The sequence below is a fragment of the Dipodomys ordii genome, unplaced genomic scaffold (genome assembly GCF_000151885.1).
Source record: "Dipodomys ordii isolate 6190 unplaced genomic scaffold, Dord_2.0 Scaffold83, whole genome shotgun sequence".
NCBI lineage: Eukaryota > Metazoa > Chordata > Mammalia > Rodentia > Heteromyidae > Dipodomys > Dipodomys ordii.
Window position 1 is genome coordinate 6,599,087 of NW_012267299.1, and position 16,554 is coordinate 6,615,640.

The window sequence follows — 16,554 nt, forward strand, 5'->3', positions numbered from 1 at the left end:
CTGACTCACTTTTCATTTAGCATAGGTATAAGTACAACATTTAAAGTAACTTTGTAATAACTTTAGAATAAAATTTTCTGTTTTGTACCAGTTCTAGGACTTAAATTCAGGTTCTGTGCTCTGTCCCTGTAAGGCTTTGCTCAATACAAGTGCTTTTACCACTTGAGCTGCAGCTCCACTATTAGCTTTTTTTTTTTTTTTAAAGGTTAATTGGAGATTGGAGTCTTACAGACTTTTCTCTCTCCTTAGATCTTAGCCTCCTGAGTAGCTAGGATTGTGGTCATGAGCCACCAGCACATGGCTATTTTACTTTCTTTAGTCACAATATTTCTACAGATACAAAATTAAGAAAGTTTAGTTTATTGATGTCTTTTAGTGAGAATTAATTGTATACTTATGTTCTTAACACAGTTAGACATTTACAAACCAATTTTCAGAAATACACATTCATCATACATAAATCAACTTCATAAAATGGTAAATTAATGTGACCTTTTTTATTATCAGCATGTTATCAGGTGGTTCAGATGGTGTGATTGTACTATATGACCTTGAGAACTCCAGCAGACAACCTTATTACACATGTAAAGCAGTCTGTTCCGTTGGCAGGTGTGTATCTTAAATGTAATTTATAAATTTGAAAATAGCTGAATACTTTTGCATTGAATGCAAAACATGAAAATAGCAGCCTTGAATTACATAACCAAATTGTTTCAATGACATTATTACATAGATAGCTTTGACAGTATCAGGAAAATAACGGAAATTCAAATATAGAACTTATTTTTATTATGGCATTTCCCAAACACCTTTGATGTCAGTTCTTTTCTATTAGCATATACTGATTATTCAAAAGGATTTCATTATAGTATTTAATTCATATGTTATTTTAATCAAATTAATCCCTCTGTAACTTTTACCCCCTTACCTGTAGTTTGAACAATTTTTAACGAGTTGAATTATTCTGTTTTCATATATACATATGAAATACTTAATCATATTCACTCTGCTATTTCCCACCTCCAAACAATCCTTTTTTACAATCCTGTCATTTTTTTTTTTAAGGTGTAGATTCTTCATGTAAGAAAGAGCATTGTGATATTTGTCTTTCTCAGTCAGGCTTACTTCACTTAATATGGTGGTGAGTTTCAATTCCATCCATTTTCCCATGAACAACATAATACCATTCTTTATGGCTGAGTAATAAATACCCTATTGTGTGTATACACTACATCTGTGTCCTTTCATTCAGTGATAGACACCTAGACTGATTCCCTAGTGTTACTGTTATAATTAGTACTGTGATAGATATGGGCATGCAGGTGTTTCTGTTTTATGTTGACTTACTTATGCCCAGGAACGGTGTAGCAGGATCATTTGATAATTCAGTGTTTCCTTTCTTGAGGATACATACAGATTTTCATTGTGGCTGTCCTAATTTGCATTCCCATCAACAGTACATAGAGTTCTGTTTTCCTCCCACATCCTCATCAGAATTTGTCATTTGTTTTCCTGATGTTTGTCATTCAGACTTGAGGTGAGATGGAATCTCAGTGTAATTTTGATTTGCATTTCCTTTTTTCCTTTTTCATTAAGGATAGTGAACATATTTTTGCATATTTATTTACCATTTGAACTTCTTTCAACATTGTCTGCTCAATTCATTGCCCATTTATTTTATTTATTGTATCTTTTGGAACTTAATTTTTAAGCTTTTATATATTTTAGATATTAGTCCATTATCTGACGAAAAGATGGCAAAGACTTGCTCCAGTTTCCTTGGTTAGGTAAAAGCGTTTAATTTGATACGATCCTATTTGTAAATTCTTATTCTTATTTCCTGAGCACTTACTCGGAGTCTCATTCAGAAGGCTACCTGTGTGTATATCTTTAAGGATTTTTCCTTTAATAGTTTCAAAGTATAACATTTAGATGGACTTTGAATCCATTTTGCACATGGTGAGAGACAGCGGTGATAGTTTCAGTCTTTTTCCTGTAGATAGTTTTTCCAACGCTATTTGTTGAAGAGACGCTCTTTCTCCAATATGTTTCTGGTATTTATGTTGAAATTCGGTGTCTAGATCTGTGTAGGCTTATTTGTAGAACTTCTTTTCTGTTGGTCTGTGTGTCTCTTTTTGTGCCAGCACCATTCCATTTTTGTTACTATGGCTCTGTATTATATTTTATAGTCAGAACTGCCTTGGCTATTTGGGTCTTTTGTGCTTCCATATGAATTTAAGGATTAATTTTTCTTTTTCTGTGAGAAGTGATAGAATTTTTATGGAAATTGCATTGGACCTATAGATTGCTGTCAATAGTGTAACTGTTTTCACAACATTAATTCTACTGGCCCACAGCATGAAAGGTCTTTCCACCTTCAAATGTCTTGAATTTTTTTCGTCAAAGCTTCATGGTATTCATTGTAGAAGTATTCCACCATCTTTGTTAGGTTTATTCCTATGTACTTAATTTTTTTAGGCTGTTATGAATGGGATATTGTTTTCCTGATTTTTTTTTCTTAGCCTAATCATTGATGGTGTACAGAAAAGCTGCTGTTGTATTTTTGTTTTGTGCCAGTCCTGAGGCTTGAACTCAGGGTTTGAACACTGTCCCTGAGCCTTTTTGCTTAAGGCTAGCACTCTACCATTTGAGCCATAGCTCTACTTCTGGCTTTATTGTGGTTAATTGGAGACAAGAGTCTTGCAGACTTTTCTGCCCCTGCTAACTTTGAATTGTGATCCTCAGATCTCTTCCTCCGGAGAAGCTAGGATTATAAGTGTGAGCTAATAGTGCCCAACAAAGCTATTGACTTTTATATGTTGACTTTGTGCCTCTTATTTTGTCAAAAGTTGTTTGTTTTTTAAATCAGATCTAAAGAGTTTTTTGATGGCCTTTTCTTGTTTACCCCTATATTTCTTTATTTTACCTTATTGCTTTAGCTAATAATTCATGTATTTTTATATTGAGTATGAGTAGATCCCAGGTACTTGTGTCAGATGGGCAAAAGGTTCACAAGACCCTGTCTCAAGCAAAAAAGCATACTCTGTGATACCACCTATCTATACCAGCAGAAAGTGTACATAGGATAATCATGGTCCAGCTGGCAAAGATAAAAAGCAAGACCCTATCCCAACCAGAGTAAAAAGGATTTGAGAGCATGGCTAAACTGGTATAGCCCCTGTCTAACAATAAGAAAATCTTGAATCCAAACTCCAGTACCACACACACACACAAATAGAAAGAAAGAAGGGAGATTGACTTCAGAGAGTGAGTAAGCATGACATTCTCACTTTAGAGAAAATAGTTTGTTTTTCCATATTTAATATGATAGTGGTCTTAGGTTCATTGTAGCCTTTATTATATTGATTATGTTCCTTTGCTTAACTAATTCAGAGTATTTATCATGAATAGATTTTGTCAAAGGCTTATCCTGCATTTACCGAGATAATCACCATTATTTTATTTATGTACTGTATTACACTTATTGAGTTGTATATATTGAGTAATTTTTTTAATCCTTGGGGTGGAAACTAACTTGATCATAGAATATGATCATCTTATTACAACTTTGATGGGGGGGAGGGGGGTATGAAGGGGGGAGGAGGTGGGAGTGGAGAAGGGAAGGGATGGGAAAAGGCAACAATGCTTGATAAGAAATGTTCTCACTATCTTGTCCATGTAATTGTAACCCCTCTGTATGGTATTTTCACAATTAAAAATAAAAAAGAGTATGATCATTTTAATGTGTTGTGGAATTTGGTTTTCAAGGATTTTATTGAGAATTTTTTATGAATGTTATCAAGGAAATTGGACTATACTTTTTCTTAATATATATTTTTTATTGTAAAGATACTGTACAGAGAGGTTACAGTTACATGAATAAGGTAGTGAGTACATTTCCTATTGAGAATTGTTACCCCCTCCTTTGTTTTTCCCCTACCATCCCTTCCTTCCCCCCTCCCAAACTCCTCCTTCCCCACCCCACCCCCCAGAAGTTGTAAAGTTCATTTTCAACATAGTGTCTTGTTCATCTTCTTATTGTTACATTGGGTTGACCTGTATCCTTATTTCAGCATTTTGTTATTTCCCTTCCCCTCCCCAAATTAGAAAAATGTATATATAAGATGCAAGGCACCAACATCAAATACAGTGAAAATGGTTATACCATGGAGAAAAAACATAAAAAGAAAACAAAAGAAAAATCACATAGTATATTATAAATACATTAAAAACAACAGCAACAAAGATAAAACCTCTTGTGCTCCTATCTTGGGGTTCAGTTCACTTAGCATCATCTTATATGGTCATATATACATAGCTTTTGACCTTTTCTGCTTGTCCTAGACACATACTAGTTACTTCAAATAAGGGAAACCATGGGATCTATGTTTCTTTGGATCTGGCTTAAAATAATTTTTTCCAAGTCTCATTTCCTAACAAATGGGGCACTGTCATTCTTTCTGATGGAGGCATAGAATTCCATTGTGTGTGTGTGTGTATGTGTGTGTGTGTGTGTGTGTGTGTGTGTGTACGTACATCACATTTTCTTGATCCATTCATCTATTGAAAGGCATTTGTATTGGTTCCATATCTTAGCTATAGTGAATAAGGCTGCAATAAACATAGTTGTGCTGGTAGCTTTAGTATGGCCTTATTTGTACTTGTTTGGGTAAATGTGCAAAAGTGGGATTGCTGGATCATAGGGGAACTCTATGTGTAATCTTCTGAGGAACCTCCATACTGCTTTCCAAAGTGGTTGAACAAGTTTACACTCCTGCCAACAATGCAATAGGGTTCCCTTTTGGCCACATCCCCTCTAGCATCTGTTGTTATTATTTGATCATATCCTTATCTGGTTTTGGTAAGGTAATACTAGCTTCATAAAATGAGTTTGTTAACATTTCTTCCTTTTCTATCTTGTGAAATAGTTTCAGAAGCATTAAAAGTCTGGTATAGCTCATCAATGAATGTTTCACCTTGGACATTTTTTTGTTGGGTGTCTATAACTGCTTCAGTCTATGTGTGTTCAAGATTTTTGTAAGCAGATTGTATCCTGTTGGTAGATTATAAAAATCTAGAAATTAATTCTTCCTGTTATTTTTTCAGTTTATTAAAATAAAAGTTTTCAAAGAATTCTCTAATGCTCTTCTGAATTTTGGTATTTATTGTGATTAATTATCCCTAATTAATTCAGGTCTTAGCCAGGAAGGCCAAATACTATGTCAGTAACAGGTCTGTCACTTGGTTTCCTCTGTATCTCCCTGGTGCTTCACCTTTACAAGATGGCATCATATGAGAGACCAGCTCTCATCCAGACACTCACAGGTTGGCCTAAGATCCCCTATGCATCTTGTTTCTTGTTTTCAAGTCCTCAGAGTAGTTCAGTCTCAAACAATAGGCCCTCATTTAAGATGGCTTTCTTTGGACAAGGGGAGCACTAGTATGCCTGCATTCCCAGTAGCTAGCCTCCCACAGTGCAGTAGTTTCTGTCTCACCAAATCCCTGAACTGAGGTTAAAGCTTGGAAAAGATGTAGGCATATGCAGCAGCTAGAATTGTCAGTCTGTGTCTGGTTGCCTTGTGATTGAATCTTTTCTCTGTTGCCTCTGTTTTTCCATGTTATTCTACAGTCTTCCTCTTTTGTAACTCTTTGTCTTCTCTCTCTCTAAACAATTTTACTTTCTTACCTGATTTTTCTCAGTCATGGAGTCAAAATGGTGGGTGCTTTTGATGTCTTGCCCATGCCTTTGTGAGAGAGAGAGAGTGTGTATGTGTGTGTGTGTGTGTGTGTGTGTGTGTGTATATGCGTGCGTGCGCGTATGTGCGCATGTGCGCGCATGCTCGCACTGGTCCTGGGGCTTGAATTCAGGGCCTGGGTACTGTCTCTGAGCCATTTTGCTCAAGACTAGTGCCCTATCACTTGAGCCACAGCTCCATGTCCAACTTTTTTGGTGGTTAATTGGAGATGTAAGTCTTGGACTTTTCTGCCTGTGCTGGCTTCAAATAGGTACTCTCCTGAGTAACTAGGACATGAACCACTGGCATTCTGTCTTGAAAGAATTTATTTAAAAGATATACAATTATGTTTTACCTTTACAAACAATTGTTTATCTACAGAACATATGTCAGTAACTACTACTTTTAATATTACTAAGTATAAGAATCATTTATGAGTCTTTCAGCTAATCATAAAGACAAATTAGATTTTCATCAGGTATCATTGGGGAAAAGATTAAGAGCTAAATATATTAAATGTGAAAGCAGTCCCTTCACCAAATACACACACACACACACACACACACACAAATGCGCACACGCACGCACACAAGCGTGTGCACGCGTGGACAAGCCCTCGCACACACACACATACCCTCTTATCTCTCTTCTTAAAGATGCTGAACTTATAAATATATGTCAATTTCTCTTGCTATTCTTTCCTAGCTAATTAGTCTAAGGAGAATTTTTTTTCTTTTTTTTTTTCCTTTTTTTTGGAGGTCATGGAGCTTGAGCTCTGAGTCTGGGCACTGCCCCTCAGCTCTTCAGCTCAAGGCTAGTACTTTACCACTTGAGCCATAGCACCACTTCCAGCTTTTTCTGCTTATGTGGTGCTGAAGACTTGAACTCAGGGCCTCATACATGCAAGGTAAGAACTCTACCACTGAGCCACCTTCCCAGCCCTTTTTCTTTTGCCAGTCTTAGGCCTTGAACTCAGGACTGAGCACTGTCCCTGAGCTTCTTTTGCTCAATGCTAGTACTCTACCATTGAGCCACAGTGCCATTTCTGGCTTTTTCTGTTTACATGGTACTGAGTAATCTAACCCAGGGCTTCAGGCATGCTAGGCAAGCATTTTACCACTAAACCACATTCCTAGCCCAGGAGAATTATTTTTAAGATTAAATTATCTTATTATTTTTCTCATAAACTGTTTTGTGACTGTGTGGTAGTGTTTTCATAATGGTCGTTTCTTTCTTACCACTTAACATATAATCAGCTAGTCGTATGGACCTTTGCATTGACAGAGGATTGTTAAGAAATTGCTTTCAAGAGGAGGGTCTGCAATCTATTTTTTGATATATAAGTAAAAGCTTAGAATGTTGCTATTTGTTTTACTATAACTCTGTTCTTGTGTCTAAATTCTTTAAAAGTATGGATTTTAAATTTTGAAAATGGGTATATAGTTGGCATATTTACAATGTGAATTAAAGCAGCATTTTCACAAAAGTATTTGCAATCCAATTTAAAAAATAATTCCAGTAAAACAGTAAGGTAAACATGGTTTAGCTTTCTGATATTTATTGTGGGTATACTTAATTTATTCTTAGGCATTGAGAGGTTTCTTTTCTCTCCAAAGTCCTTATTAATGTGACTGATAATAACAGATCATGCATATGGTAAGAAAATGCTACAATAGTTTGTCCTATTTTAAAATTTAAAATATAAATGAAGTTGGAAGTCACTGCATTAAAGATGTATTTAGAAAAAAATATCACTGCAAAACTCTGTGGAAGTTGACTGTTGGAAACATATTGAAGTCAGTTCCTTTTTTTTTTGGTCGGTCATGGGGCTTGAACTCTGGGCCTGGGCCCTGTCCCTCAGCTCTTCAGCTCAAGGCAAGCTCGCTACCTCTTGAGCCACAGTGCCACTTCTGGTTTTCTGGAAGTGTATTGGAACTAAGAGTCTTATACACTACCTGGTCTGAGATAGGCAATTTTAATCCTTTTTACAGAAGTATTTGGATTATATCTTGTTACATTTAGGAAATCCTAGAATACAGAAACTCTGCCATACTCCTCAACCATTGCTTTTACCATAGTTACAGTATGAAATCCATACTTAATAACTTAATTTATTAAATATGAACTCCCCATGTTACTGATAAAGTAACAAGGTGTTCTTTATATTTCCATTTATTTTATTTGTGATATGACTCAAATTAGTGGCTTACTTTCTTTCCTGGGTTTTGGAAAACCATTTCATTCATTTTTTTCCCCACTTCATTCTTCTCTTTTTTTTAAAATTAAATTTTTTATTGTGAAAATACTGTACAGAGGGGTTACAATCACATGAGCAAGGTAATAGTACATTTCTTATCAAGCATTGTTACCTCCTCCTCTGTTTTTCCCCTACCATCCCTTCCCTCCCATCTCCACAACTACATCCTGCCCAGCCCCCAGCCTAAATTGTAAAGTTCATTTTTCAACAATGCATCTTGTACATCTCATTGTTGCAATGGGTCCACCTGTATCCCTATTTAAACAACTTGTTTTTTCCCTTCCCCTCCCCAAATTATACCGACATCAAATACAGTGAAAACAGGGTTTATACCATGGGGGAGGGACATACAAAGCAACAAAAACAAATCATGTGGAACCTTATAAATACATTAGAAGCAATAGCAAGAAAGAAAACACCATTTGTGTCCTTATCTTGGGGTTCATTTCACTTAACATCATCTTATCTGACCTTTTCTGCTTGTTTCAGATATATATTAGTTATTGCAAATAAGGGAAATCATGGGACCTATCTTACTTGAAACTGCTGCTTGTTCTTAATATACCTCTATTTTGAAACTTAAGCTAGTTATCTCCAAATTTTGGTTGCTCTTTTGTAGAAACCATCCTGATGTCCACAAATACAGTGTGGAGACTGTTCAGTGGTATCCTCATGACACGGGCATGTTCACTTCAAGCTCATTTGATAAAACTCTGAAAGTATGGGATACAAATACACTACAAGTAAGTATATTATATTCTTTCCAAAATTGTTCTGTAGGATGAAAAAAAATTGAATCCTAAACTATTTTAATATTATGATTTGCTAAAGTATCCTACTTGCTAGAAGTAAAAGAAGACTATTGGTTGTAGAGAATCAGACTGCTTGGATTTATAACCTAGGTCTGGTGACTAGGTGTATGACACTGAACAAATATCCAGACATCTGTGTTTCCCTTTTATTATCTGTGAGAGTAATGATCATATTTTGTAGAACAGTTTTGCTTAAATGAATAAATTAGCATAATGCCTAGCTTACAGGACATACACATTTGATAGCTGTTATCAAAAGAAAGTTGGTTTTATCCTCTGTTGATCTAAAAACCTAAAGGAAAGGCAAGTTATTTATATCATAATGTAATAAAGATAGACAGTGGTTAATTGGTCAAATTTGAGTATGTAGTGAATTCTGTCTCTACCTAGCCATACAATCTCTGTCCATAAATATAGGGCTATCCCTTCAAATTTAATATGTTCCAACCTGAACATAATTCCTCCTCAAGTCTTGGTAAGTCTTCACCACTAAAAATTCTGACTTCTTTTTCTTCCATTTTTTTACATTTTCTGCTGTGAGTTCTGCCCCAGTACTAATCTTACTATAAATCAGTTGCATCATATCTCTACTCAAAGCCTCTTGTGGTTCCCATTGTCTACACTCTGCCTGGAACTCAAAATTCTGTAAAGCTTTCCCTCAGTTCCTTCAACTGGAGCTTCTACCCTTTTCAACACAATTTGCTATATCTACATTGGTATCCTTTGCCTACTAACTATAATTTGATCATATTGTATTACACACCGCTGGTCCCTTTCTCTATTCAACTTTTTCCATTCTGTTAAGTTCACATCTCTTTTTGCAATTACATTGGACAAAAATTTAGATATCACAGTTCTAGTCACATTTTGTTACTTACTAGATATATTGCTTTTAGTAAGATCATTTAATAGCAAAGGTATCTGTAGCTATAAAATTAAAGTTTCAGACTAACTGATGCTGAATTCCCTCCAATTCTGTCATGTAATAGGTGACTTCAGCTTCTGGAGTCCATATTAATCAACTTTGTATTTTAACTTTATGGCATTGTTTTTCTGTCTTCTCATTTGAGCAGATTATTTTGCTATCATTTTCATGCCTATCTGTGTTATCAAGCTTGTTATTTTCTCCCCAAGAAATGGGCTGTGTTTTGTATACCACTAAATCAAATGTCAGGTATAACTACTGTGTACAGCTATAAATATGTTAAGGATAAGTAATAATCTAAACAGCTAACCAGATATTAATATATATTAACAATATGAACTATAGATATCATTCTAATCTGAATTAATAAGTAGTACAGTGTAAGTACAGTATTCTAACAAACCAGAGATTTTTTGGCCTCGTTATATTAGAAAATAGCATATCATTTATTATTGTAGACTATTTTTAATAAAGGCTTTATTTTCATCTAGGCAAGGAAGAGTAGGTCACATCCCTATGTGAAATAAACAGATGGGAGTGGTTATTTATGAGAGCTTATTTATTAACAGGAGCTGGAAATTAATTAGCTGTTAACAAGAGTGAAAAATTAAGAATAGACATCAGAAATGTGAATCAAAAAGATGATACTAATATGTTTTTAATCCAAAAGATAACAATAGCTATTAGTGAGGATGGATTTAAATTGGAACCTTATATATTGCTAGTGGACAAGTAACATGGTATAACTGGGAAAATGTTTCCTCACTGTGTTAAATATAGAGCTAGCATATGCTCAAGCAGCTTTACTTATGAGGAAATGAAACTATGTGGCCACACAAAAAGTTGTTTACAAAGGTATATTGTTCATAATAGAAGCAATTAGAATAGCGATCCACTGAATGGTTCAACAAAATGTGGTATATCTAGAATAGAATACAATTCAGGAAACAAGATAATAACACATGTATCAATATGGAAAAACCTTGAAACTATCCTAAATGAAGACTACAAAAGCCACATATTACATAATTTCATCTACATAAAATGTTCAAAAAATAAATTTATTGTAAAGTTCGTTTTTTAACATAGTGTCTTGGGCATCTCATTGTTACAATGGGTCAGCCTGTATCCCTATTTAAGCATTTTGTTTTTTCCCTTCCCCTCCCCAAAATAGATGTAGGGCACCAGCATTGAATACAGTGAAAACAGGGGTTATACCATGGAGGAGGAACATACAAATAAACAAAAAGTTACAATTTAGGTGGGGGGCAGGTGTAGTTGTGGAGGTGGGAGGGAAGGGATGGTGGGGAAAAACAAAGGAGGAGGTAACAATGCTTGATAGGAAATGTACTCATTACCTTGCTCATGTAACTGTAACCCCTCAGTACAGTATTTTTACAATAAAAACGCATTAAAAATAAATTTATAAGGTAAAAAAAGTCAATTCACATGTTGCCTAGAGCAGGGATAAGAAAGACTTGAGGAGTGACTGATGATTGATAAAGGGAATCCTTTGGAATGATGAAAATGTTCTAAAATTTATAACTGATATTTATAACCTCATTAATATACTAAAACCCATTGAAGTACTCGTGCAATTTTCAGTAGATGTACTGTATTGTATGTTATTTATATCCTAGTATTTAAAAAAAAATCAAGAATGACCTTCAGGTTGTTTAACTTGGGAACTGTGTCCATTATATTGTTATCTACAAAAGTAAAGAAAGGGAAGTTTATGGGTTCAATTTGTTAAGTTTAATAGAGTAAAGAAATATAATGGGAAATAGTCTAGGAATTATCCTGGAATTGAACTATAAATATCTGGAATCAAGAAAAGAAGTCTACATTAAAAACTCAGATTCGTCACTACCATGCAGGTGGCAATCAGAGTCTCTGTAGAGTAAAACCATAAGGAAGACCAAAGTTCATAGGACAGAGAAAGAAAGTACAAAAGACAATGAGAAAGAGTAACCATAGAGGAAGAGGAAAATCGGGGCCATATAGTGTATGAAACCAGTGAAGGAGATTGCTTTAAAAATGAGGCGATGGGCTGGGAAGGTGGCTCAGTGGTAGAGCGCTTGCTTTGCATGCATGAGGCCCTTGGTTCAGTCCTCAGTACCATGTAAGCAAAAAGAAAAAAGCCGGAAGTGGCGCTGTAGCTCAAGTGGTAGAGCGCTAGCCTTGAGCTGAAGAGCTGAGGGACAGCGCCCAGGCCCAGAGTTCAGGCCCCACGACTGGACCAATAAAAAAGAAGAAAAAAGAGGATGTAGCCAGGCGCTGGTGGCTCACGCCTGTAATCCTAGCTACTCAGGAGGCTGAAATCTGAGGGTTGTGGTTCAAAGCCAGCTGGGGCAGGAAAGTCCCTGAGACTCTTATCTCCAATAAACCACTAGAAAACCCGAAGTGGCACTGTGGCTCAAGTGGTAGAGCGCTGGCCTTGAGCTGAAGAGCTGAGGGACAGCACCCAGGCCCAGAGTTCAGGCCCCACGACCGACAAAAAAAAAAAAAAAAAATAGATAAGGTAGTCAAATGAATAGGTAGAATAAGATAAAGGTTACCAGTGATACTAGAAAAGTAATGACTAAGAATAGTGAAAATAAAAATCAGATTGCAATGATTTGAGAAAAATAAGGAATTAAAGGTAGTGAGAATGGGAAAAAAGATTAAGGGTACTATTGGATGAAAGGTTTATTTCACAATAGAGACTGAGTATGGAGTGCTGCCCAGATTTATCTCCTGATACCCAGGAAATAATTTGTTAACTGAAACTTTCGTTGCTGCTAAAAGGGATCAGGGCACTAGAGGCCAGATTAACTTTTTTTTTTGTGGGGGGCGGGGAGGTGGAGGGGTCTGGTTGTGGGGCCTGAACTCTGGGCCTGGGGGCTGTCCCTCAGCTCTTCAACTCAAGGCTAGCACTCTACCACTTGAGCCATAGTGCCACTTCCAGCTTTTTTTCTTTTTGCTTATGTGGTGCTGAGGCATGCAAGGCAAGCGCTCTACCACTGAGCCACCTTCCCAGCTCCCAGATTAATTTTTGATAATGGGTTCCATCATTTTTCCTTGATAGTAGGAGTAAAGAAGGAAAAAGGAAATTATGTTTGTAGATTTTTTATAACACTTTGAAATTCTGATTAACTAAAAGATCTAATTGCCTATTGAGATGTTTGTGAGGCATAAGAAAGTTCGAAATAGTTGGCGAATATTGCAGGGGAGTAATTGGGTAAAATCCTGTTAGTGGGACTGATGATTGTTATTGAAAGTCCAATTTCAATGATGTTTTCCACTGACACCAGTTTGTCAACTGGGAAGATTTTGGCCCAAACTGGCCAGATCTAGGCTTTTAGTCTAGATTTGTCTGACTCACAGCATTATTTTGTAAATAAATTTTTTAAATATACGCATGCTTTTTAGCTATTTATGGCTACTTTGGCATTGCTGTGGCAATGAAGTGTATCCGATTCTCAAATTCTAAAATGTTTACTATGTGACTTTGCTGAAAAAGTTTGCCAATCCTTGAAAAACTGGAAAGGAAACCACAAAGAAATTGAGATGACTAACATTTGGTATGTTAGACTTTAGAATGCAAGCTGGAGAGGAAAATAAGTGAAAAGGAGGGCTGGGAATATGGCTTAGTGGTAAAGTGCTTGCCAAACATGCATGAAGCCCGGGGTTCAATTAAGCCGGTAGCACTGTGGCCTAAGTGGTAGAATGCTAGCCTTGAGCAAAAGAAGCTCAGGGTCAGTGCCCTGGACCTGAGTTCAATGCCCTGGACTGGCCAAAAAAAAAAAAAAAAGAAGAAGAAGAGTTGATAGGGATTGGGGTTGGGAGGGGTTAAGATACCTTAAGGGTGAGTAGTTAGGGAAAGCCAAAATAGTAGCTATTGTGGTCATAGATAACTGAAATACATAATTTGAAAGGAGGAACCATTCTAGTCATGACTGTGGTTATTGAAGTTACAGGGAATTGAAAGGCAGCTTGTTGGCTAGATCATCCATCTGGATGCTACAGTCTTCCAGAGTAGAATGGAAGGGAAGATGATGAGCAAGATCAGTTTTTTTCTTTCTTAATTTTTCAAATTCGTATTAAGTTAGCTAAATAAACTGCTAGCTGTCAATTTAATAATTGCAAAAAGTCATCCTTTTTAGATGATTCCACGTTCTTGACCTCACATATGTTATATACATGTGCACATCTGAGGGAAGCTAGGAAGAGGTTACAGAATCAGAAGGAAACAGGTGAAAAATACAACAGAGAGGCCCATCAGCTGCACTGGACATTGATGAAAGTGAACTAAGCAACTCAAGGGCAATGATGGGAAGGAGGGAATAAGAGAGAAAGAAGGAAAGAAATGTATATATCACCCAATTTGGACAAAGTAATTGTAGTGTCAACGTTTGTAGAGTTCATAAGCTTTATAGACCATAATAATGACAATGCACCTTGTGAAGGTTAAAATGTGTTTGTGACTATAGCTAAGTATCACTATCCCACAATGCCGTGAAGTTTGTGAAACTTATGTAATTACTTAATCTCAATAAAGAAAAAAATTGCAATAAGTGGGACAAAAGATAGTTTTATTATTAAAATTTTTAACCTGTCTTAATTACCAGACTGCGGATGTGTTTACATTTGAAGAAACTGTTTATAGTCATCATATGTCTCCAATTGCCACCAAGCACTGTTTAGTAGCAGGTATGTATAAAAGTGTTTTTTGTCTTTTAACATATGGAAAGTTTTATCTTTATTTTCTATCTAGTTACCTTTAATATGTTTTAACCGAAATAAAGATCACAGTTCCCTTACTTTAAAAATTATATGCTCCAGCCAGGCACCAGTGGCTCATGCCTGTAATCCTAGCTACTCAAGAGGCTGAGATCTGAGGATCACTGTTCAAAGCCACGTGGGCAGGAAAATCTGTGAGCCTCTTATCTCCAATTAACCACCAGAAAACCAGAAGTGGCCCTGTGACTCAAGTGGTAGAGAGCTAGCCTTGAGCTGAAGAGCACAGGAATAGTGGTGTCCAGATACAGAGTTCAAATCTCATGACTGACCAAAAAAAAAAAAATTTATATATATATATATATATATATGCTTCTATTTATATTCAGCTCAACAGAACTGGGCTTAGGGCTAGAATTCAAAGATTTTTTTTTTCTTATTTTAAGAGTTATTTTTGGTCCCTTAGGAGTTTTAAACCATGAAAGTTCCAAGCATTGTACATGAACAAAATTTGGCAACTATTCCAGTAAAACAAAATGAAAAAAAAAATTCTTTTTTATTTTAAAATTTTTCTTGTAAAGGTAATGTACAGAAGAGTTACAGTTAAAAAATTACTCTTTTGTCTTTAGGATTATGATTAAAATTTAACAGCCATTTATGTAAAATCCTACAGCAAAAAAAAATTGATATGTAGAACTAGGATATAGTTCAAAAATAAAGTGATTGCTTAGCAACTACAAAACCATGGGTTTTATCCTCAGCAACAAAAAAGAAAAGGTAAAAATTAAAAAAAGAAATTTCATATGTAGGGAAATAACTTTTCTAGTATTAGATACTATGTCCTCCATGATTTCTGTAGCATTCTAGGAGTCTCCTCATACCTGGATATCATTCGCTGCTTCTTCTCTAAAGAAAAACCGAGCTCTAACTCATCATGGAGATCCATTCATTCAGTATATGTCCCCATTTTCCATGACTATCATTAGCAATTGAAAGTGTATTATTGCCTGTATTACTGTTAAAAATAGTGACTTAATGTGAAAAAATAACTAAGTAACTAAATATACATTTAAATTTGCAATATAAATTTCCTTGTTTTGATAGTACACATTAGTTACCCACTACGATTATTGGGATATCTCATGAGAATGGTACACACTTCTCTCTGTACTTACTACCTTTGCAATTTCTTTCAAAACTATACTTTTAAAATAAAGTATAATACCCTACTTTCTACTAAAGTACTACATATAAATACAGTTGAAAACATTTTCTTAGTTTAAATATTAAAGATCTGAAATATATTTAGTATTTTATACCAAATGTAATTTAAAATTAGATATATATTGAAATTAAATATGTGTTGATATTTAACAACCATTTACATCAAATCCTACAAAAAATATTCATATGTAGAACTAGGATGTGCTCGCTTAGCAACTACAACACCATGGATTTTGATTCTCAGTACCAACAAAGAATTTATTTGGTATTTTTTAAAGAATATATTTGGCATCAAATGCCAAATATATTTCAGATCTATAATAGTTAAACTAGGAAAATACTTCCAACTGTATTTATATGCAGTACTTTAGCAGAAAGTAGTATTTTAAAATAATTATAGATTTGCAAGAATTTGCAAAAGTAGTACAGAGAGGCATTGTGCATTATTCCCATAGGTTGAGACCATAGGAGGATATTCTTAGGAGAGGATCACCAGGGCTCAATAGCCATGTGTGTATGATGATATAAAATGATGCTGACCAAAATGAACTCCAAGAGAAGGAAACAAGAGGTTTTTTTATTTTACTTTGTGTGATTTTGTTTTGTTTTTACCTTTTTGTTATCATTTTTTAATTTCTGTACCTTTGTCTTGTATGTAAGTAAGGGAAAGCACAGAAATGGTAGGACAAAGGGTAAACTCATTCAGCAGTGATACTCATTATATACTATGTTGAAAATAAACTATACAATTTGGGCAGAGGGAAGGAAAAAATGGGAGAGAAAATGAAGGAGTGGGGGGTGATACTGTTCAAAAAGAAATGTACTCAATACCTGCTGTTTATAATTGTAACCCCTCTACATCGCCTTTACAAAATTTTGTCA

General features: G+C 35.4%; 1 protein-coding gene across 1 annotated transcript in view; it reads left to right on the plus strand.

The window, feature by feature from the left end:
- The window catches only part of Ercc8 (excision repair cross-complementation group 8), a 43,697-nt gene that overhangs the window by 11,029 nt on the left and 16,114 nt on the right, over nt 1-16,554 (plus strand). Inside the window, exons 3-5 of the mRNA XM_013025273.1 lie at nt 508-609; nt 8,612-8,735; nt 14,340-14,421. Coding sequence (XP_012880727.1) covers nt 508-609; nt 8,612-8,735; nt 14,340-14,421 — 308 coding nt within the window. The remainder of the gene's footprint in view (nt 1-507; nt 610-8,611; nt 8,736-14,339; nt 14,422-16,554) is intronic.